Source organism: Fundulus heteroclitus, chromosome 1, assembly GCF_011125445.2.
Source record: "Fundulus heteroclitus isolate FHET01 chromosome 1, MU-UCD_Fhet_4.1, whole genome shotgun sequence".
NCBI classification, from domain to species: Eukaryota; Metazoa; Chordata; class Actinopteri; order Cyprinodontiformes; family Fundulidae; genus Fundulus; species Fundulus heteroclitus.
Genome location: NC_046361.1, coordinates 7641044 through 7656056, shown reverse-complemented (window position 1 = coordinate 7656056; position 15013 = coordinate 7641044). Strand labels below are relative to the sequence as shown.

Below are 15013 nucleotides of genomic sequence, written 5' to 3'. Positions count from 1 at the left end.
AAAAAACGGTGGTAACATTAAGTAAACGGGTCAATGCCAAGCATGGAAGCACTGAGCCAGGTGTCCTTTCTGTGGAGGGTGGGTAAAAAAAGTTGACGGGGTTTAATAGCAGCCATAGCTCTGTCACATTTTTCCAGAACTCTTGGTCTTGTACCCGCAGCTCGCCTCACAGCTTTTGTCACCTCGAAGCTTCAACATGAGACGTTCCTGGTGTGAATTCTTTGGTGCCTTTGTGCCGCAGGTTTTGGCTTCCTGACCAGCCCAGCTCATGCTCCCTCGTCGCGGGAGGCCGAGTGATTTTTGGCCCTCGAGGGAGGTCACGACCTCACAGCCATCTGCGATGCATCTGAAGCCTGTGTTAGTGCACTGCTGGGTATACAGGTGAGGCATTCTGGGTAATGGAGTTCTTCTACAAACCATGTTGGGTTAAAGTATTTATATTATGTGCTAAAAAACTCTTCAAGGTGTAAAGAAATGTGACTTTAAAATCATACAAGCAGTTTTGGGATGTTAATATTATTTTAAAACATAAACATTTCCTTCTGCTTTTGACTCCGTATTTTCTCTCCCAGGATGCAATGCCAGAGGAAGTTCTGCGCCCAAAACCCAACGCCAACGCCGTCCGCTCCCTTCAGAAGGTCATAGAAATACAAAGTGAGCAGAAAAACGCTGAACCTGTCTCGCTCTCTCCCCTTCTTCCTTGCGCTGCCTGTTGGGATACGGGTTACGCCCAGTTTGGTTTGGAAAGATGAACTTGCGCTGATGAGATTGCTTGTGTGCGTGTGCTGCAGGTCAGTACTGGCAGAGCATCAAGGCCACAGCGGATCGGTGGGCCTGTCCTTACGTGGCTGCCCAGAGTCCAAGACTGCGAGGGAAACCGACGCCGTAACGCTTTGGCCTCGCTCTCCGTGGGCGTCATCTCCAACAAGAGGTGCGGCTCTCTAACACATGCGCACACTCTCATGCGCCGCTTCTTTATATCAACACGTGTCCCCTTCCTCCTCCAGGTGCCTGGATGAGCCGATGATCACGACAGCGACTCCATGTAGAGGAATCCGCAGAACTCTCCTTCAAGGGCCTGCGCCTCGCCAGCTGCGCATCTTCCGGCGCCGTCATGTTCGCAATGCCACTGAGGCCCCCCACCCCCCCCCCTCTCCACCCCCTCCGCACCACTCAGCCTTCTTCGCCCTCGAAGCCACCAGCCGACGCATGATGCCGAACCTCAAAGCTAGTAACCACTTGTAGCACTACCTGCAGCTGAGAAACCTTCGGAAACCTCACCAAAGAGCAATACAAGTCTATCGAACAGGCTTCTCCATCTCCTCTGACTGACATCCATGCTGAGAGGCATGGGAGTGAAAAGAAAAAAAAAAAAAACACGTTGATACAGACAGATTTCAGATCTGGAGATCGGCTCTGATCCTCCTTGAAGCACTGTGCACCAGCAGCTGATTTGATGCCTTAACGTTCCCTTTTTTTTTTTTTTTTTGGTAAAGCCCAGCATCAGGTTTCATGGTGAGGAGACTTTGAACGACAAACCGTCCTCCCTTTCTGCCACGTCGCTTCGCGTGGGAGAGTCGAAGCAAAAGCTGACCAAAAGGATACTAAACGAACCCACTGTGTGACATCGGGAGACGGCTCATAGACTCCACGGAGGAACACGCAATAATATTTCAAAGAAAGGAAGGGAGGACTGAACAAGGAACAGTATACTGAGACAGTTTAACCACTAGACCAGTAAAGAACTCAAGAAAAAGAGAGAGAGCGGATGAAGACACAAAACGGACAACTGTGGTTTTTTCTTTAAAAAAAAAAAAAAAGAAAGTAAGAAAACTAAAAAAAAGGACAATTGTCCTTTCTTGTTTTATTGCACTGTTCATTCCTTAATGTGAACCATAAGAAATTCCAAAGCTCTGGGATCACACAGTTCCTCTTTGTAGTTAATTTTTTTTTTGGAAGATCTGGATTAAATAGCGTTTGTTGTATTTTTTTCCAAATCTTATTATTGTTCCTCACTCGCTCTTTCGATGCAGGCCGAAATACCTTACAGTTGTAGTTCCTGCAAAGTAAAGCGGAAGAGTAGGAGAGGTTACTTTCTCCACTGCTGTTCAGTGTCTTATTCTGTCTTGCGTACAGACGTAAAACGCATTCCGACATGTACAAAGCAAACTATTATTGTACCACTAGTATTGAATGCTGTATGTTAATGTTTATTTTTGAGACTAAAGGCGTGATCATTCCACCCTGGCACCTCTGAAGACTATTATATTGTTCTACAAATGCAGTACTGTTGATGCACTTAACGCGACTAGAGATGCACCGGTCAGCTCCCTGTGGCCAACATCCCAATTTGGTGTTTGTAACGCTCCCACCTGCTAATGCTAATTCCAATAATCTAAAATATATATATTTACATTGTGCGGGACAAAAATCAGCAAAGCACAAACAAGCGGACGACAAGAAGGAGAAACGAGCACACAAACCTCTCGCAAAACTGGAAGCACGTTGTTGACATGACGGATGATGTTGGGATCCTAAATAACCGCCGGAGAATTTAAACAAAGGGTTATTTAAAATGACAGCCTATGGCACAATGAGCTAGAAAAGGCCCCCCCACATTCTGTCAGACATGTCCCGTGTACCAGGCTTCTGCAATGATAGATTTTCCATTTGTAGCACTGACACCGTCTCATTTAGCCGTTATACAAAACTGGCTAGGGTGGCAGATTAAAAAGTAAAAAAAAAATTAGTTTTGAATGCCACCAGCATCCCGGTGCACAGCCATCTGAAGGAGATGGGACACCCACATACCGCCAGGTTGGGGTGTGGATGACATTGCAGGAGTAAGATCTAGAAAACAACAAAAAAATAGCCCTCAAAAATTCAGTTAATATTGGACTAAACCAGAACAAGAGACCCCGCCCCTGCCACCGCCCCCGAATGAATCACACTTATCATGGTAAATGATACGTGTGATTAATGAAGGCTTTAAAATCAGTAATTGAAAACCTTCAAAATGTTTTTTTCCAATGCCTTCTTGCTGTGATATAATTCTTTCTTCGCTTATTTATAACTTGAGCCGAGGTGACGTCACACTGTGTGCGTGATAGAGCAATCTCGGTAATACAGGGTTTTACTGTTTGGGGGGGAAAAAAAAGGCCAAACTGTTTCTAGGTTAGTTCAGTTTTCTTTAGCATCTTGTATTAGTGATTTACTAAAACATCCGTCAGAGAACGTAGACGCTTACTTACTTACTTACTTACGTCTTCTCTGCCACAACTCTCACTGCCTTTTAAACAGCGTCTTCTGCCTCCGGTGCTTCCTTTCCCTTCACTTTTGAACACCTCCTTGACACCGGCAGTTGCTAACTGTGAGATCTCTGCTCTGTTTAACATCTTCCGCACCGAAGCGAGTTGTAAATAGTGCAGCCAGTTGGTGCTCAGGTTTGGATCAAGCTTAAAATCAGAAGGTTTCCAGTCACAAGCCGATCCCTCGGTGCATCTCTACACACGACCCAAAGAAAACCTGCCTTAAAGCGACCTGCTCCAAATGTTACTTTATGGACGTGACATGAGAACAGGTCTAGCTTGTTTGTTTTTGTTGTTGTTGTTCACATTTTGGATTAAGGCTCACTTCACATATGCAGTCTTTTCTAAACTGTATGCTTGGGAGTATGATGACTCAGTCAGCTCAGAAAGTCTTTTTTTAACATAATCTTTTGAATAAAAAAAACTGGTTTTGCTTAATGAAGAAATGTTTTTTTTTTTAATAACGTTTATGTCCTGCGAAGATCTTCTGTCTGAGCTTTGAAACAGCTGCTCTTCTCGGACGGCTACAGTTTTGCCATGGAAGCCGATGCCATGTGACCCTCTGATGGTTTTATTGTGACCTCTCTCTGTTCAGGAGCTCTGCATTCCAAACCTTAAGGAAACAAGATTGTGTTTGTTTGTGTCGTTGTGGCGTCGCAAAGTGGAGATCGTCAAAATGTGTTTCGTGCATCCCCGTGTTGCCCTCCTATGTGTGCTGGTGTTGTTTTAGACGAGAGCTGCGGTCGGCTGAACGTAATTTCTGGACGACAAGCGCGGAGCTTCTCAAAGTGTTGGCTTCTAGAAACTCCTCGAAACTTCAACTAATTATAAGCAAGTGTGGCTGAATAGTTTCTCTTTGTAGGTTTTCACTCTGGAATGCTAAAGCACTCCGAATAGGACAGTGGAGCTATTTTTAACTCCTTATGTGTTTAGTTACGAAGGGGATTCGGCCTGTAGGAAACATCGGTTTGTCACTCATAGAGAAACGGTGGCGGCCTTTTCTTGTAATCAAACAAGCATTCTTCCCAACAGAATACCCCCCCTTTTAAACAAAAGACAGTAGATAAACATATTTAGGATCTCGGCGCAGCAGAGGTTTGGCTGTATTTGCAGAATTGAGACGAGTCTGTTTGTGTTTTTTTTTTTTTGTTCCTCCTAATTTTCCCGGCAGGACGTGTCAGCGCTGAAACAAAACGCTGCACCGGTCTCATCTAGCACGGCCGGCAGCTGCGTGTCGTCTTGAGTTGTCTTGAATGTCGTCGAGCGTGATGCGCAGCGATCGGTGGCTGCGTGTGCACTTCTTTCGTGTGTTTCGTGCATGCGATCGCAAGTATTAAGGTGTCCGAGAGTGTCCGTCACATACTGTAAGCGAGCTCCGTATTAAACTCTCCTTGTGTACCTCTTACGAAGAGGCCGTTTCCGCCTCAGCTCTTAATTCCTTTCATTACTGATGTAATTTGTACATTCTTCTTAAAGAAAGACGCTGTAAATAGATACCCTGAGACCAAAATACACGTCACACGTGTGCCTTGATGCATTCAGTAGCATGTGTATTGGTAGTTTTTAACTAACTGGACTTAACAGTAACTTTGTATCTCGAACCATGACATTGAAATCTTTGTTTCATTCTTACTTAAACTTGTATTTTCATTCACATTTCTTACCTGGTGTATGTATAGAAAGATTGTCTATTTTGTACTTCTTGCCTTTTCTTCTTGATTAAAAAAAAAATTAATTCTGCTCCAAATCGTGCTATTGTCTTGAATTCCTGTACAAATGTGCATTATATTTGGCTATTATCTTGAGCTTAAAACCAAAGTCCCTTTTTAATTTAATTTTATTTTTTTTTCAATATAAAGGAGTTTACATCCCTTGAAGCTTTTTCCATTTTGTCCCTTTACATCCACAACTTTTAATTAAATCTATGCATACAATGTGTGACAGGCCAGCACAGCAGACAATTGCAGAAGAAAAGGATAGATGGTTTTAAATGTTTAGCAGCAGTGTAAGATCTGAAAAGTGTGGCATGCTAATGGATTCAGACCCTTTTACTTTGAGAACTCTTAATAAAATGTTGTGCCTTCAGCAATCACCTGATTAGTGACCTGTGAGTATGAATCCAGCTGCTCAGCTAAGGCATCAGAGACCAAATTCTATAGGTCAGGGATACAGTTATAAGGAAGCTTGGAACAGTGTTAGGACTTTAATTTGAATATCTGTAGTACAATTGCAAACCAAGCAAGACATGGCTGTCCACCTAAATATACAGACCAAGGGGAATCAGCTAAGATGCCTGTGGTAACTCTGCATGAGCTCCAGAGACCCACAGCTCAGGTGGAACAATCTGTTGACAAGGCAACTACAATCTGTGCATGCCCTAAATTTGGCCTTTATGACAGAGTGGCAAAAAGGCCATTGTGAAAGGAAAGCTATCAGAAATCCTGTTGCAGTTTTCCATAAAAAGATGTGACACGAGATGCTTTTGTCAGATGTGACCAAATCTGAAGCGGTAAATCTGCAAACTAAACTCTATATGCGCACATCACCTTGAACACATCATCATCTCGGTGACGGGCGGTGGTGGCCGCATCGTGCTGGGCAGCTTTTCTTCAGCCGGGACCGGGAAGCTGGTGAGAGTTGATGACAGTAGATGAAAGATAGATGGAGCCAAATGCAAAGCATTCCTGGAAGACTTTGAAATGGAAGAGAGGCTCAACGTCTTTTAATCCAAGGAGTTCACTTGTGTTACATTGCTTCAATGTGAAAAAAATTAATTTACAGAACACTCTGCATTTAGTTTGACTTACCTGGAGTTATTTGGGGCAGAAATTTCGGTCTGCCGATGTGCAGCGCTGATAGAAGTGTAGAGATAAGTTGGGTCTACAAAGCATTGACTCGGTGGGGGCTGAATAAAAGTGCAAACCGTAATTTTCAGATTTTATTTCAAACTTTTTTTCAAAACCATGAGTCGTTTTCCTTCCACTTTAAAATAATGCAAAACTTTGTGTGGGTGTGTCACATCGGCTCCCAATAACATGTTGAGTTTTGTTTGTAAGATGAAAAAATGTGAGAACATTTCTTGATCTTTAATGTGATAGCGACACGGGCGGCAAACCCTGACGGATGGTGACTCATTCTCACTCATAATTTGTTACCTTCTGTTTTTCCACCTGCTTCGACTTAGAGGTTTTTAACAGGGTTCAAATATTTAGAATTCTCTGACCAAAGGTCCAAAACTTGAACGGTTTGATCTTTTACTTTATCTTTTTTGCCTTGTGATATTTTTGACTCTGTCATGTCAGAAAAAGCCCAGACCATCACTAAAGTGAGACCGCACTGTTGTGAACGACATTTCGAGCCCACTCCTCATTCATGGCAGTAGATTTTTGGGCAGAACTCCGAGTCAGCCCTCCGATGGACGAGAAGCAACTTGACATTTGGGTTATATCAGGATGCTTTACTTTTGGCATAACGCAGGCTCTTGGTGGTGCTTCTTTTCTTCCATATTTTACCAAAAGTCCAAAACAATCAGAACGTTGAATCCTCAGAGAACACAAGCTCGCATTTCTTTTGCACCACTTCAGTCTGTCCTTGGTGGATTTTGTAGCACCGAAGAGATTCGTTTACTGCCTTTCTTGGCACACGACAGTCGCCTTAAGACCTTCAGCTAAATGAGCTGACGAACAATACAGCTGCAGAAATCAACAGCTCCTGTGGGGAAAGCTGCAGACAGACCAACTATAAGGTGTCCTGTTTATTGTTTGCCACAAGCAATGTTGGTACCCTGTACATGGCACCCTGTACATGACTCTCCTTAGGTTAAACACGGCAGTGGCAGCGTCATACTATGGGGGAGGGTTTCTCTGCCAAGGTCAAGGAAGCTGGTCACAGCTGATGGGATACGGATGGAGCTAAATACAGGGTAATCCTTCTCTCAGCCACCTGCTGCAAATATTAGCGAGCTCTGCACTGGTTCTGTAATCATGATTCTGTATCTCACTCCTCAGCAGGACATCCTCCTTGCACTTGTGTTTCACACATCCTGATTGAAAGGGATTTTAATTGGACTCCCGTAAAGCTTTACCTGACTATACCGAAACAAAGTAAGCTGACAACGTCGAGTAACAAAACAGGGTCCAAATTGTTGTTTTGCTTCAAAATAATCTTTATAGGCTAATGCGTCTCTCTGGAGTGTACTATCATGCCTCTCATCACTCTGCACAGTTACTAAAAACAACGAAAGCTGTCAGCGGGGAAAAAAAACCTGCAAACTGCAGAGTTTGCGAATCCCAGCTGGATGCTTGATGTCACTGCCAAAACGAATATAAATTAATTCCAGCCAAAATGTTGTGCTGAGTAAAACAACGTGTCTGTAGCTTTAACACCTCTCATAATAAAAATATGGTCAGAACAGAGAGGTGACTGGAACAAAGTGGTTTGTTCAATATAATAATGGGAAAACATTAAAGGTAAAGGTATGTTTATAAAATCTTTTTTTAAGATAACAGTTGAGCTAAAAAGCAGATTTCTTCTTTCATATTTTTAATGCAGTTTTTTAGAACTTTATTCCCAAGTTAAAGTATCATCACGTTCAGAATTTGATTCCTGTTAAAGTGCCAAGAAGCAATTAGCAGGCCGCTGCTCCTTCACTGAAAACACACAGCTTAAATATTCCATGTTATTTAGGACCAAACAGGCTATAAATATTCAGCACCCCGTAATTGCACATTGACTCGCTCTTTTTCAGAGTTATTAACTGTTCGTGATTGGCCAGGCAAAGGCACAGGGACCTCGTTAAAAAAACGGGAGACCAGAAGGAGGGAGGGAGGACGGGGGAGAAGGGGGGAGAGCGTTTAACAAGAGAGACAGGAGACATAGAGGGCGTGGCGGACGAATAAATCTCTGCAGCGTTTATTGTCAAGTTGTGACGGAAAGGAGAAGTTCAGGAAATTGTTCAGGACTGTTTTCACCAAGCAGTTTTAAGAGGGTAAAACAACCCACTAAACACTCTTTTAGAAGAAGGCAAGAACAACAACATTAAGTCATTAACATTTTTATCAGTGACATACCTAGATTTAGCTTACATTAACAGCATAGCAGCTAAAATGCTAATGTTAGCTTAAGTGAACAAAGTGGGGAACTCTAGTGGGAACTCTTATAAACACAACCCACTGACATTAATGTTTTTATACTACATAGTTTTACCATCTTACCATTTCTTATTTCATCCTAAAACAAACTGTGGTCTGTGAAAAGTCAAGAGTCGTGTTCTAGTCTCTTCGCTAACATCCAGCAAACTGGACCTGTTCTGACCTCGTGTTAAGATGTGATTTTGCTTAGTGTTAATTTTTTTATTTTTTTTTAAACAAAAAAATGTCCAGGTAACTTGCTGCTTGAGGGGAGTCACACGATGTCAGTGGGTTATCCTTCACTGTTTCCTAAGACATGTCCACAACACCAACCACAACTAATGCAGGTGTCCAATGCCACATTTAAAGGGAGTCTGAGAATGACTGTCCTCAAAGCATCTTGAGTGTGTTCACACCTGTGTTTAGATAACTTGGGATGCATATTAATGTCACACATGTACAGGGTTAGTCTATTTAACATAATGTTTGGTTAAAACTAGTGTTGCACCGATACCGATACCAGCACTAAAATGGTGGTATCGGTATCGGCGAGTACCAACAAATAGGGCACCGATACCAAATAGGGCACCAATACCATGATGATTTTTATGTTTGTATGTCACTTGAACGCAGCCTTCTCTCTCCCGACTACTATTATACATGTTATATAAGTTCATGAAAGTTGCACTATTTTGGCCTTTGAGAGCCAAAAGTTTGTTTAACTATTGTCACCCATTCCAGGTAGGCAATAAAAAGTAGTATGCAGTTCTTTATATATATATATATATATATATATATATATATATATATATATATATATATATATATATATATATATATATATATATATATATATATATACACACACACATACATCAAATTCAAACAGATGGTATCGGTATCGGCCAATACTGGTATCGGTATCGGGGCCAAAAAATGGCATCAGCACAACATTAATTAAAACTGCCAACTTAAAGTGTAACTAACCCTGACGGAAAAGCAGTGGAGGACAGGGTGGGTGCAGTTTCTGAGGGGTAAAGTGATGTTTACAGTATAATTGCTAACATGAGCTAACGTTCCAAGCAGTAACAAATGCTAAACGCTATCAAACTCCTTAGAGTGACTGGGCCATGTGTCTGACTGTGATGCTTTTCAATATGATGATGAAAGCATGTAGGCTACTGTTTGAACCAAGAGGAAAATTCAACTGCAATAGCCACCGTTTTATAGAGCTAAAACAGTGACAGCTTGCAGCGACATTGAAAAGAGATTTGGCATTGTAAAATCAAACATTAAAAAATGAAACATTTAAAAATCACTTGCAATGATTTAGAAAAAGAGATTTGGCATTGAAAAATTAGACACTGAAAAGCCATAACATTGTTAGAATGTAAAAACTTATGATGATATTCTCATTTTATGCTGCAGCTTTTATTCAATGAGAGACATTTTCAGTGTCAATGCAGAGTTCCTTCAGCTGTCACTGGAAAAACAATGTTTGACTTTTTAATGTCTAATTTTTCAATGCCAAATCTTTTTTTCCATGTCATTGCAAGCAATTTTTCAACGTTTAATTTTTCAATGTTTGATTTTACAATGTCAAATCTCTTGCTCCATATGATTCAACCCTAAGAGGGCAGCACTAAGATAGTTTTAAGGCAAAAAATGCAGGCTTGAATAAATTTACATGACAATGTAAAAAGAAGTGCACAGTAACAGTTTATACAGTTAAAAAAATATATTTTGGGTGAGTTACACTTAGCCTAAATGATTTGCCATTTAATGCCAAATCATGTGAGAGATCAGATTTTATTTATCAGCTGGACTATAAACAATAGGTAGAATGTTACAGAGGCAACACAAATATGGATTTTTAGAATCTGAAAAGGTTATAGAGGGAGTATTTGTATGCAGTTTATTTGAGAAGAGCACTTTTACTAAAATATAATCAAACCAGATACCTGCTTGAAGGTAACTCAGACACAAACAGAGCCATAAACGAACCAAAGAATTTTTTTTTTTTTTGATTTCTCAAAATCAAAGAATTTTCAAAAATGGCAAACACAATTAGCTCGAACAAATATAAAATGTTTTTAATAGAAAAGTAATTCAGAACATTTTGGCAGATTCTTTGCAAGATTAAGTTTATTCTCTTTTGGACGAGGAGTTATTTTGAAATGTCTAGAATATTCTAACATGCCAGGGAAGTTAAGCCTTATGAGACCACACTGGGATCACTGCAGGATTAAAAAAAGAAAAAAAAAATTCCCCTCAGTTGGAAAATTCTCCTTGTAACAAATGATGGGTTGCCGATCTTTTTGCATGCTGGCAGCAGAGGAAGAAGTGGTTCGTCATGGATTTGTTTTGGAACTTAACAACCTGCCAGCCAAATACCCTTTGTAGTTCTCTTGTCGAAATAGGAGCTAGGTTAAGGAATAAATAATACAATTTCAATAATGCAAATATGATGTATACTTTTGTAACGCTTCTGGCGTCAAACAAATGCTATGGACGCATTTTGAGAACGTCGCTCGTTGAAAAAACATGCAATTTGTAGGAAATGCGTACATGCAAACAGCTACACCTATGCACATGTCCACGTTTGTGTGCATAAATCAGCTCTCACCTCCTTCATCACTCCCCACGGTTTATGCTAACCCCAGCGGGAAGCCACATCAGCCTCTCCTTTGATGATGACACACATGATTAATGGCTTTAAAAAGACTGTTTGTTTTCATTACGCCTCCTCGTCAGCTGTATCAGAGCTTCGTGCCATGCCAGCAAAATGGGAGCCAGAAAAGAGAGGAAAATATTTCAACAGGAGTTTCTCTTTGGAACTGGGAAATAACACAAAGGGGGCCTGGTTTTGTTTTAAAGAGGCAACTGCCCACGGCTATATTTTCCACTGTTACTCAAGTTCAGAGGTGGCCGGGGGATTCGAGGGCTGGAAAATGAAAAGTCATAAGGATTTGGGCAAGGCAAAAGACCAGGATCAGTTTTAATAGTGTTTCATCTTAACCCTATAACTACTTAGTTTTATATACCTTGCAGAAATGTACCTTTTATATGCCAAGACAAGAAACAGATGTAAATAAAGATATTTTTGTAAAGTTTATATATTCAATGAAAAAAGTGGGACTAGCTGATGAAACCAGCATTCTAACTTTAGAACCTAAGAGAGCGGATAGATAGGTCTTAAGCAGATCTCTTCATATACAGAGGGAAATCTGCAGAGATAGTCTATAATCTGAAATATTGAATGAAGACCAGCTGTTTCACCTGCTATCGGTTCCAAACCTTAACTGGATTAGATGTAAACAGAGTACACATTTACAAGAAGGTCATACTTTGAGTAGGTCCCAGCGTCTCTCCCCCCCCCCCCCCAACAATCAGTTAAAAAATTTAAATAACAACAATCCAACGATACATCAGTCTGATTGATTCACAAAAACAATCGAGAGGTACAGCCAAATGGGCCTTACAGAAGAGCTCGGTTTGTATCAATCCTTCCCTGCCAACGTCGTTGAGCTTTCCGGCCCAGCTACTGACCAGCGGACATGGTCGACCAGGCCCCTTCCATCCTCCAGACAGAGAAGGCGTAGCTCAGCCTCTCGTGGGCCAGGTAGTTACACCCGGCCAGCTTGCTGTCCATCTCGTTGCTCTGCAGGACCTGGTACAGAAAGTCAATGTAGCGGGACGCCAGCTTGAGGGTTTGAATTTTGCTCAGTTTGTCCGAGGGAAGCGTCGGTATGATCTTGCGCAGCGACGCGAACGCCTCGTTCAGCGACTGCGTCCGCTGGCGCTCGCGGATGTTGGCGATGGTCCGCTGGGCGTGTGGGTCCTCCAGGGTGGGGAGTCCTCCGGGACTGTGACCTGGTACGGGAGAAAGGCAGGGGCTGGAGGAAGGCGGATGATGCGTGGGGCTCCTTTTGAGTTTTTTGGGGCCCGTTGGGGTGTATATCTGAACGTCATCCCCGGGTTTGAGCCTGTCGCCGTCTTCTGTTGAGGTGGGGGCGAGTGGAATCAGGTGATGCTCGGTGTGTGAGCCCAAAGGACGTTTACACCCGGTGATGCCCGGCGTGGCTACAACAACAGGGCAGGCGTTAGAAAGCGGTCTTGCCAGCTTCTCTTTGGGAACCACCCTTCCTTTAGGGTGCTCATCTCTGGACAGCTCATCCTCTCTCATGCTTAACCACACTTCTCCTCTTCTTATTTTCTAATTGTCCCTCGTCCTTCAATCTCGCGTTTATCCAGATGTTGTTTTGCTAAGGTGTCTTTCTTCTTCCTCTGTTCTGTTTGTCTTCAGTTGGTCTTTCTTTTGCTTTGTCTGATCTTCTGTTGTTGTTGTCAGTTTCCTCGCAACCTCTCCCTGGGGTACATCTGATCAAGCCGAAGAGGAAGAGCCAGCAGCCGATGTCATTTCCTTCACCCACACGTGCGGAACCCCGACAGTGATTCCAGCCTCTGTACGCATGCATTACGAGGCACAAACTTTCTCACGTCATTCTCCTGAAGCAGCATGTGAAACAACGGCAAACGGAGCGCACATTTTTAAAGGCAGGCGACTGGGAATCTTTCAGCTGCCCTCCCTCTCAGATCCCTGATTGGCCTGGAACGCATTTTAGGACAGTGGAGCTTCAGAGCACCAGAGGAACGAGTCCTAACCGATTGGTCCGTTTAAGGCGTTGAGGAGGAGAGAGAGATCTGTTGCGCAGCCAACCAGATCCGACCGTTGTGACGTTCGCTCCTTGTCCCTGAAGTTGCAGAGGTTTATAGGTTCCAGATTTCCTCCACAGCAAGGTACTGCCCTCCCCCCATCTCGGTGAGCATTCACAGCTCAGCACCGTCATTCCTGGACTGCTAAAAATAAAAAAATCCGTAAAGGAATAACTTTGTGTGAAAACTGAGTAAAAATCATCAACATACCCTCCAATTTTGTGTGTTCGTCCTTTGTAAAAAACAGAATATGCAGATTTTGTGCACAAAATCATAAAGAAAAAGGGTGAAACTAAAAGAAACCGATGATGAGTCTTCTATTCTATACCTTTTAATGTAAAAAGTTTTCCTTTAAACCTGCTGGGACACAAAGAACAGAGTTTGGGTTATTCAGTTCGTTCAGTCTTGGGTCAACAGGCCTGAGTTGTGGTTTTTACCCAGTTTTAAACCCAAATTGTAAAAGAACAATCTTTAATCTGTAATACTCAACATGTAATAGCTGGGATAAAATTAATATTTTCCCTGCCAGGCCACAATGATCCTGGTGCCTATCACTAGTGATCAACAAAAGGGAGAGTGGGGGACATCTTGGACAGGTCACAGTGGCAGCACGGAGAAACAGACAGCCCTTCATTTACACCTAAGGGCTCTTTAAATCGGCCTTTCAAGTTAACTTACTTGTTTCTGGGATGAAGTCAAACCACCTGTAAAGAACATGCACACTCATTCATAAGAATTGGAATAAAATTGAAACATCAGAACTTTTGAAAAATGTAGCCTTTATTTTATAGTATTGTGTGAATTGTGAAATAAACTATGAAATATTTGACTCCATCCAGTTAAATCATCAAAGGTAAGCATTTATTAAATATTTTATTTGTTGTTGTTTTACCATGCTTGGTGGAACCCAGTTTGGCCAGCTTTTCAATAGATACCCGCTTTCTTTTCTTTCTAGAATGAAAAGAAAGTATCCACTAAAATGCTAAATGGTAAATAGATTAAATTGATACAGTTCACTAAGAGCACTATATAACCTTATATGTGACTCATAACAAAGTCACACAGACCACCCAAAGAGCTTTACACCAGGTCACACTTACATGCCCACATTTGTACACCAGTATGTAGATTGGTATGCTGTTAAGTGCCTTGCCCAGCGGCCCGTGAACATGTTGCATCAAATCAAACTACTAAAAGGGCAAAAGATCAAACCTGCATCACTTTAGAAAGTAATTCAGTAATATTTCTCTAAAATGATATTGTAAAGTGTTTAAATTAGCATAACATGGTTGCTCAAAAGAAAAAAGCTTATTAGAGACATTAATGGTCTAATTCCAACAATAGGGTTGAAAATCTGTGCTAATGTTATCTTGTTTTCAGGAATAGATGCTAGTTGCAGAATGTAATGTTAGTGTTGATGCCAAGGACAGAATGAGTATTATTACGGAATTCAAAATAAAAAAAGAATCTACTTCTAATCTGATAATATGACTAACTAGAGTGGCATTGGTTAGAATGATACTCCCAGTTGAGGCCCAGAGGGTTGGAACATGAAAAATAGAAGAGATAACTTACCTTTTGCTCGGACCGTTGGGTTAAATGGTTATTTAGATTGTTTCCCCTGTGTCATGTGATTCACTGTTTGTCCTATTTCTCTACCGTGCTACATAGATTTTTGTGGGACACAACTTCAGTGAATCAGTTAATTTCTAGTAATTTAAATGTATTAAAATGTATTAATCATGTATTAAATATTTTAATCATATCATATAATGTAACATATTATATTATATTATCCATCCATCCATTTACTGTCATGCTTGTTCCTTGTGGGGTCGTGAGGGGTGATGGTGCTGTCAA

General features: G+C 41.6%; 1 protein-coding gene and 1 long non-coding RNA gene across 2 annotated transcripts; one reads left to right on the top strand and one right to left on the bottom strand.

Annotated features, from left to right (window-relative positions):
• The first annotated feature begins 297 nt into the window (after nucleotides 1-297).
• LOC118562887 lies at nucleotides 298-813 on the top strand. Its single transcript, XR_004930865.1, has 3 exons — nucleotides 298-381; nucleotides 573-654; nucleotides 792-813. It is a non-coding gene; the product is annotated as an uncharacterized LOC118562887 (long non-coding RNA).
• Nucleotides 814-11825: 11012 nt separating this feature from the next.
• Nucleotides 11826-13069, bottom strand: LOC118562879 (twist-related protein 2-like). Its single transcript, XM_036135960.1, has one exon. It carries the CDS (start codon nucleotides 12621-12623, stop codon nucleotides 11979-11981), a length of 645 nt encoding a protein of 214 aa, XP_035991853.1. The 5' UTR covers nucleotides 12624-13069; the 3' UTR covers nucleotides 11826-11978.
• Between the last annotated feature and the right edge of the window lie 1944 nt (nucleotides 13070-15013).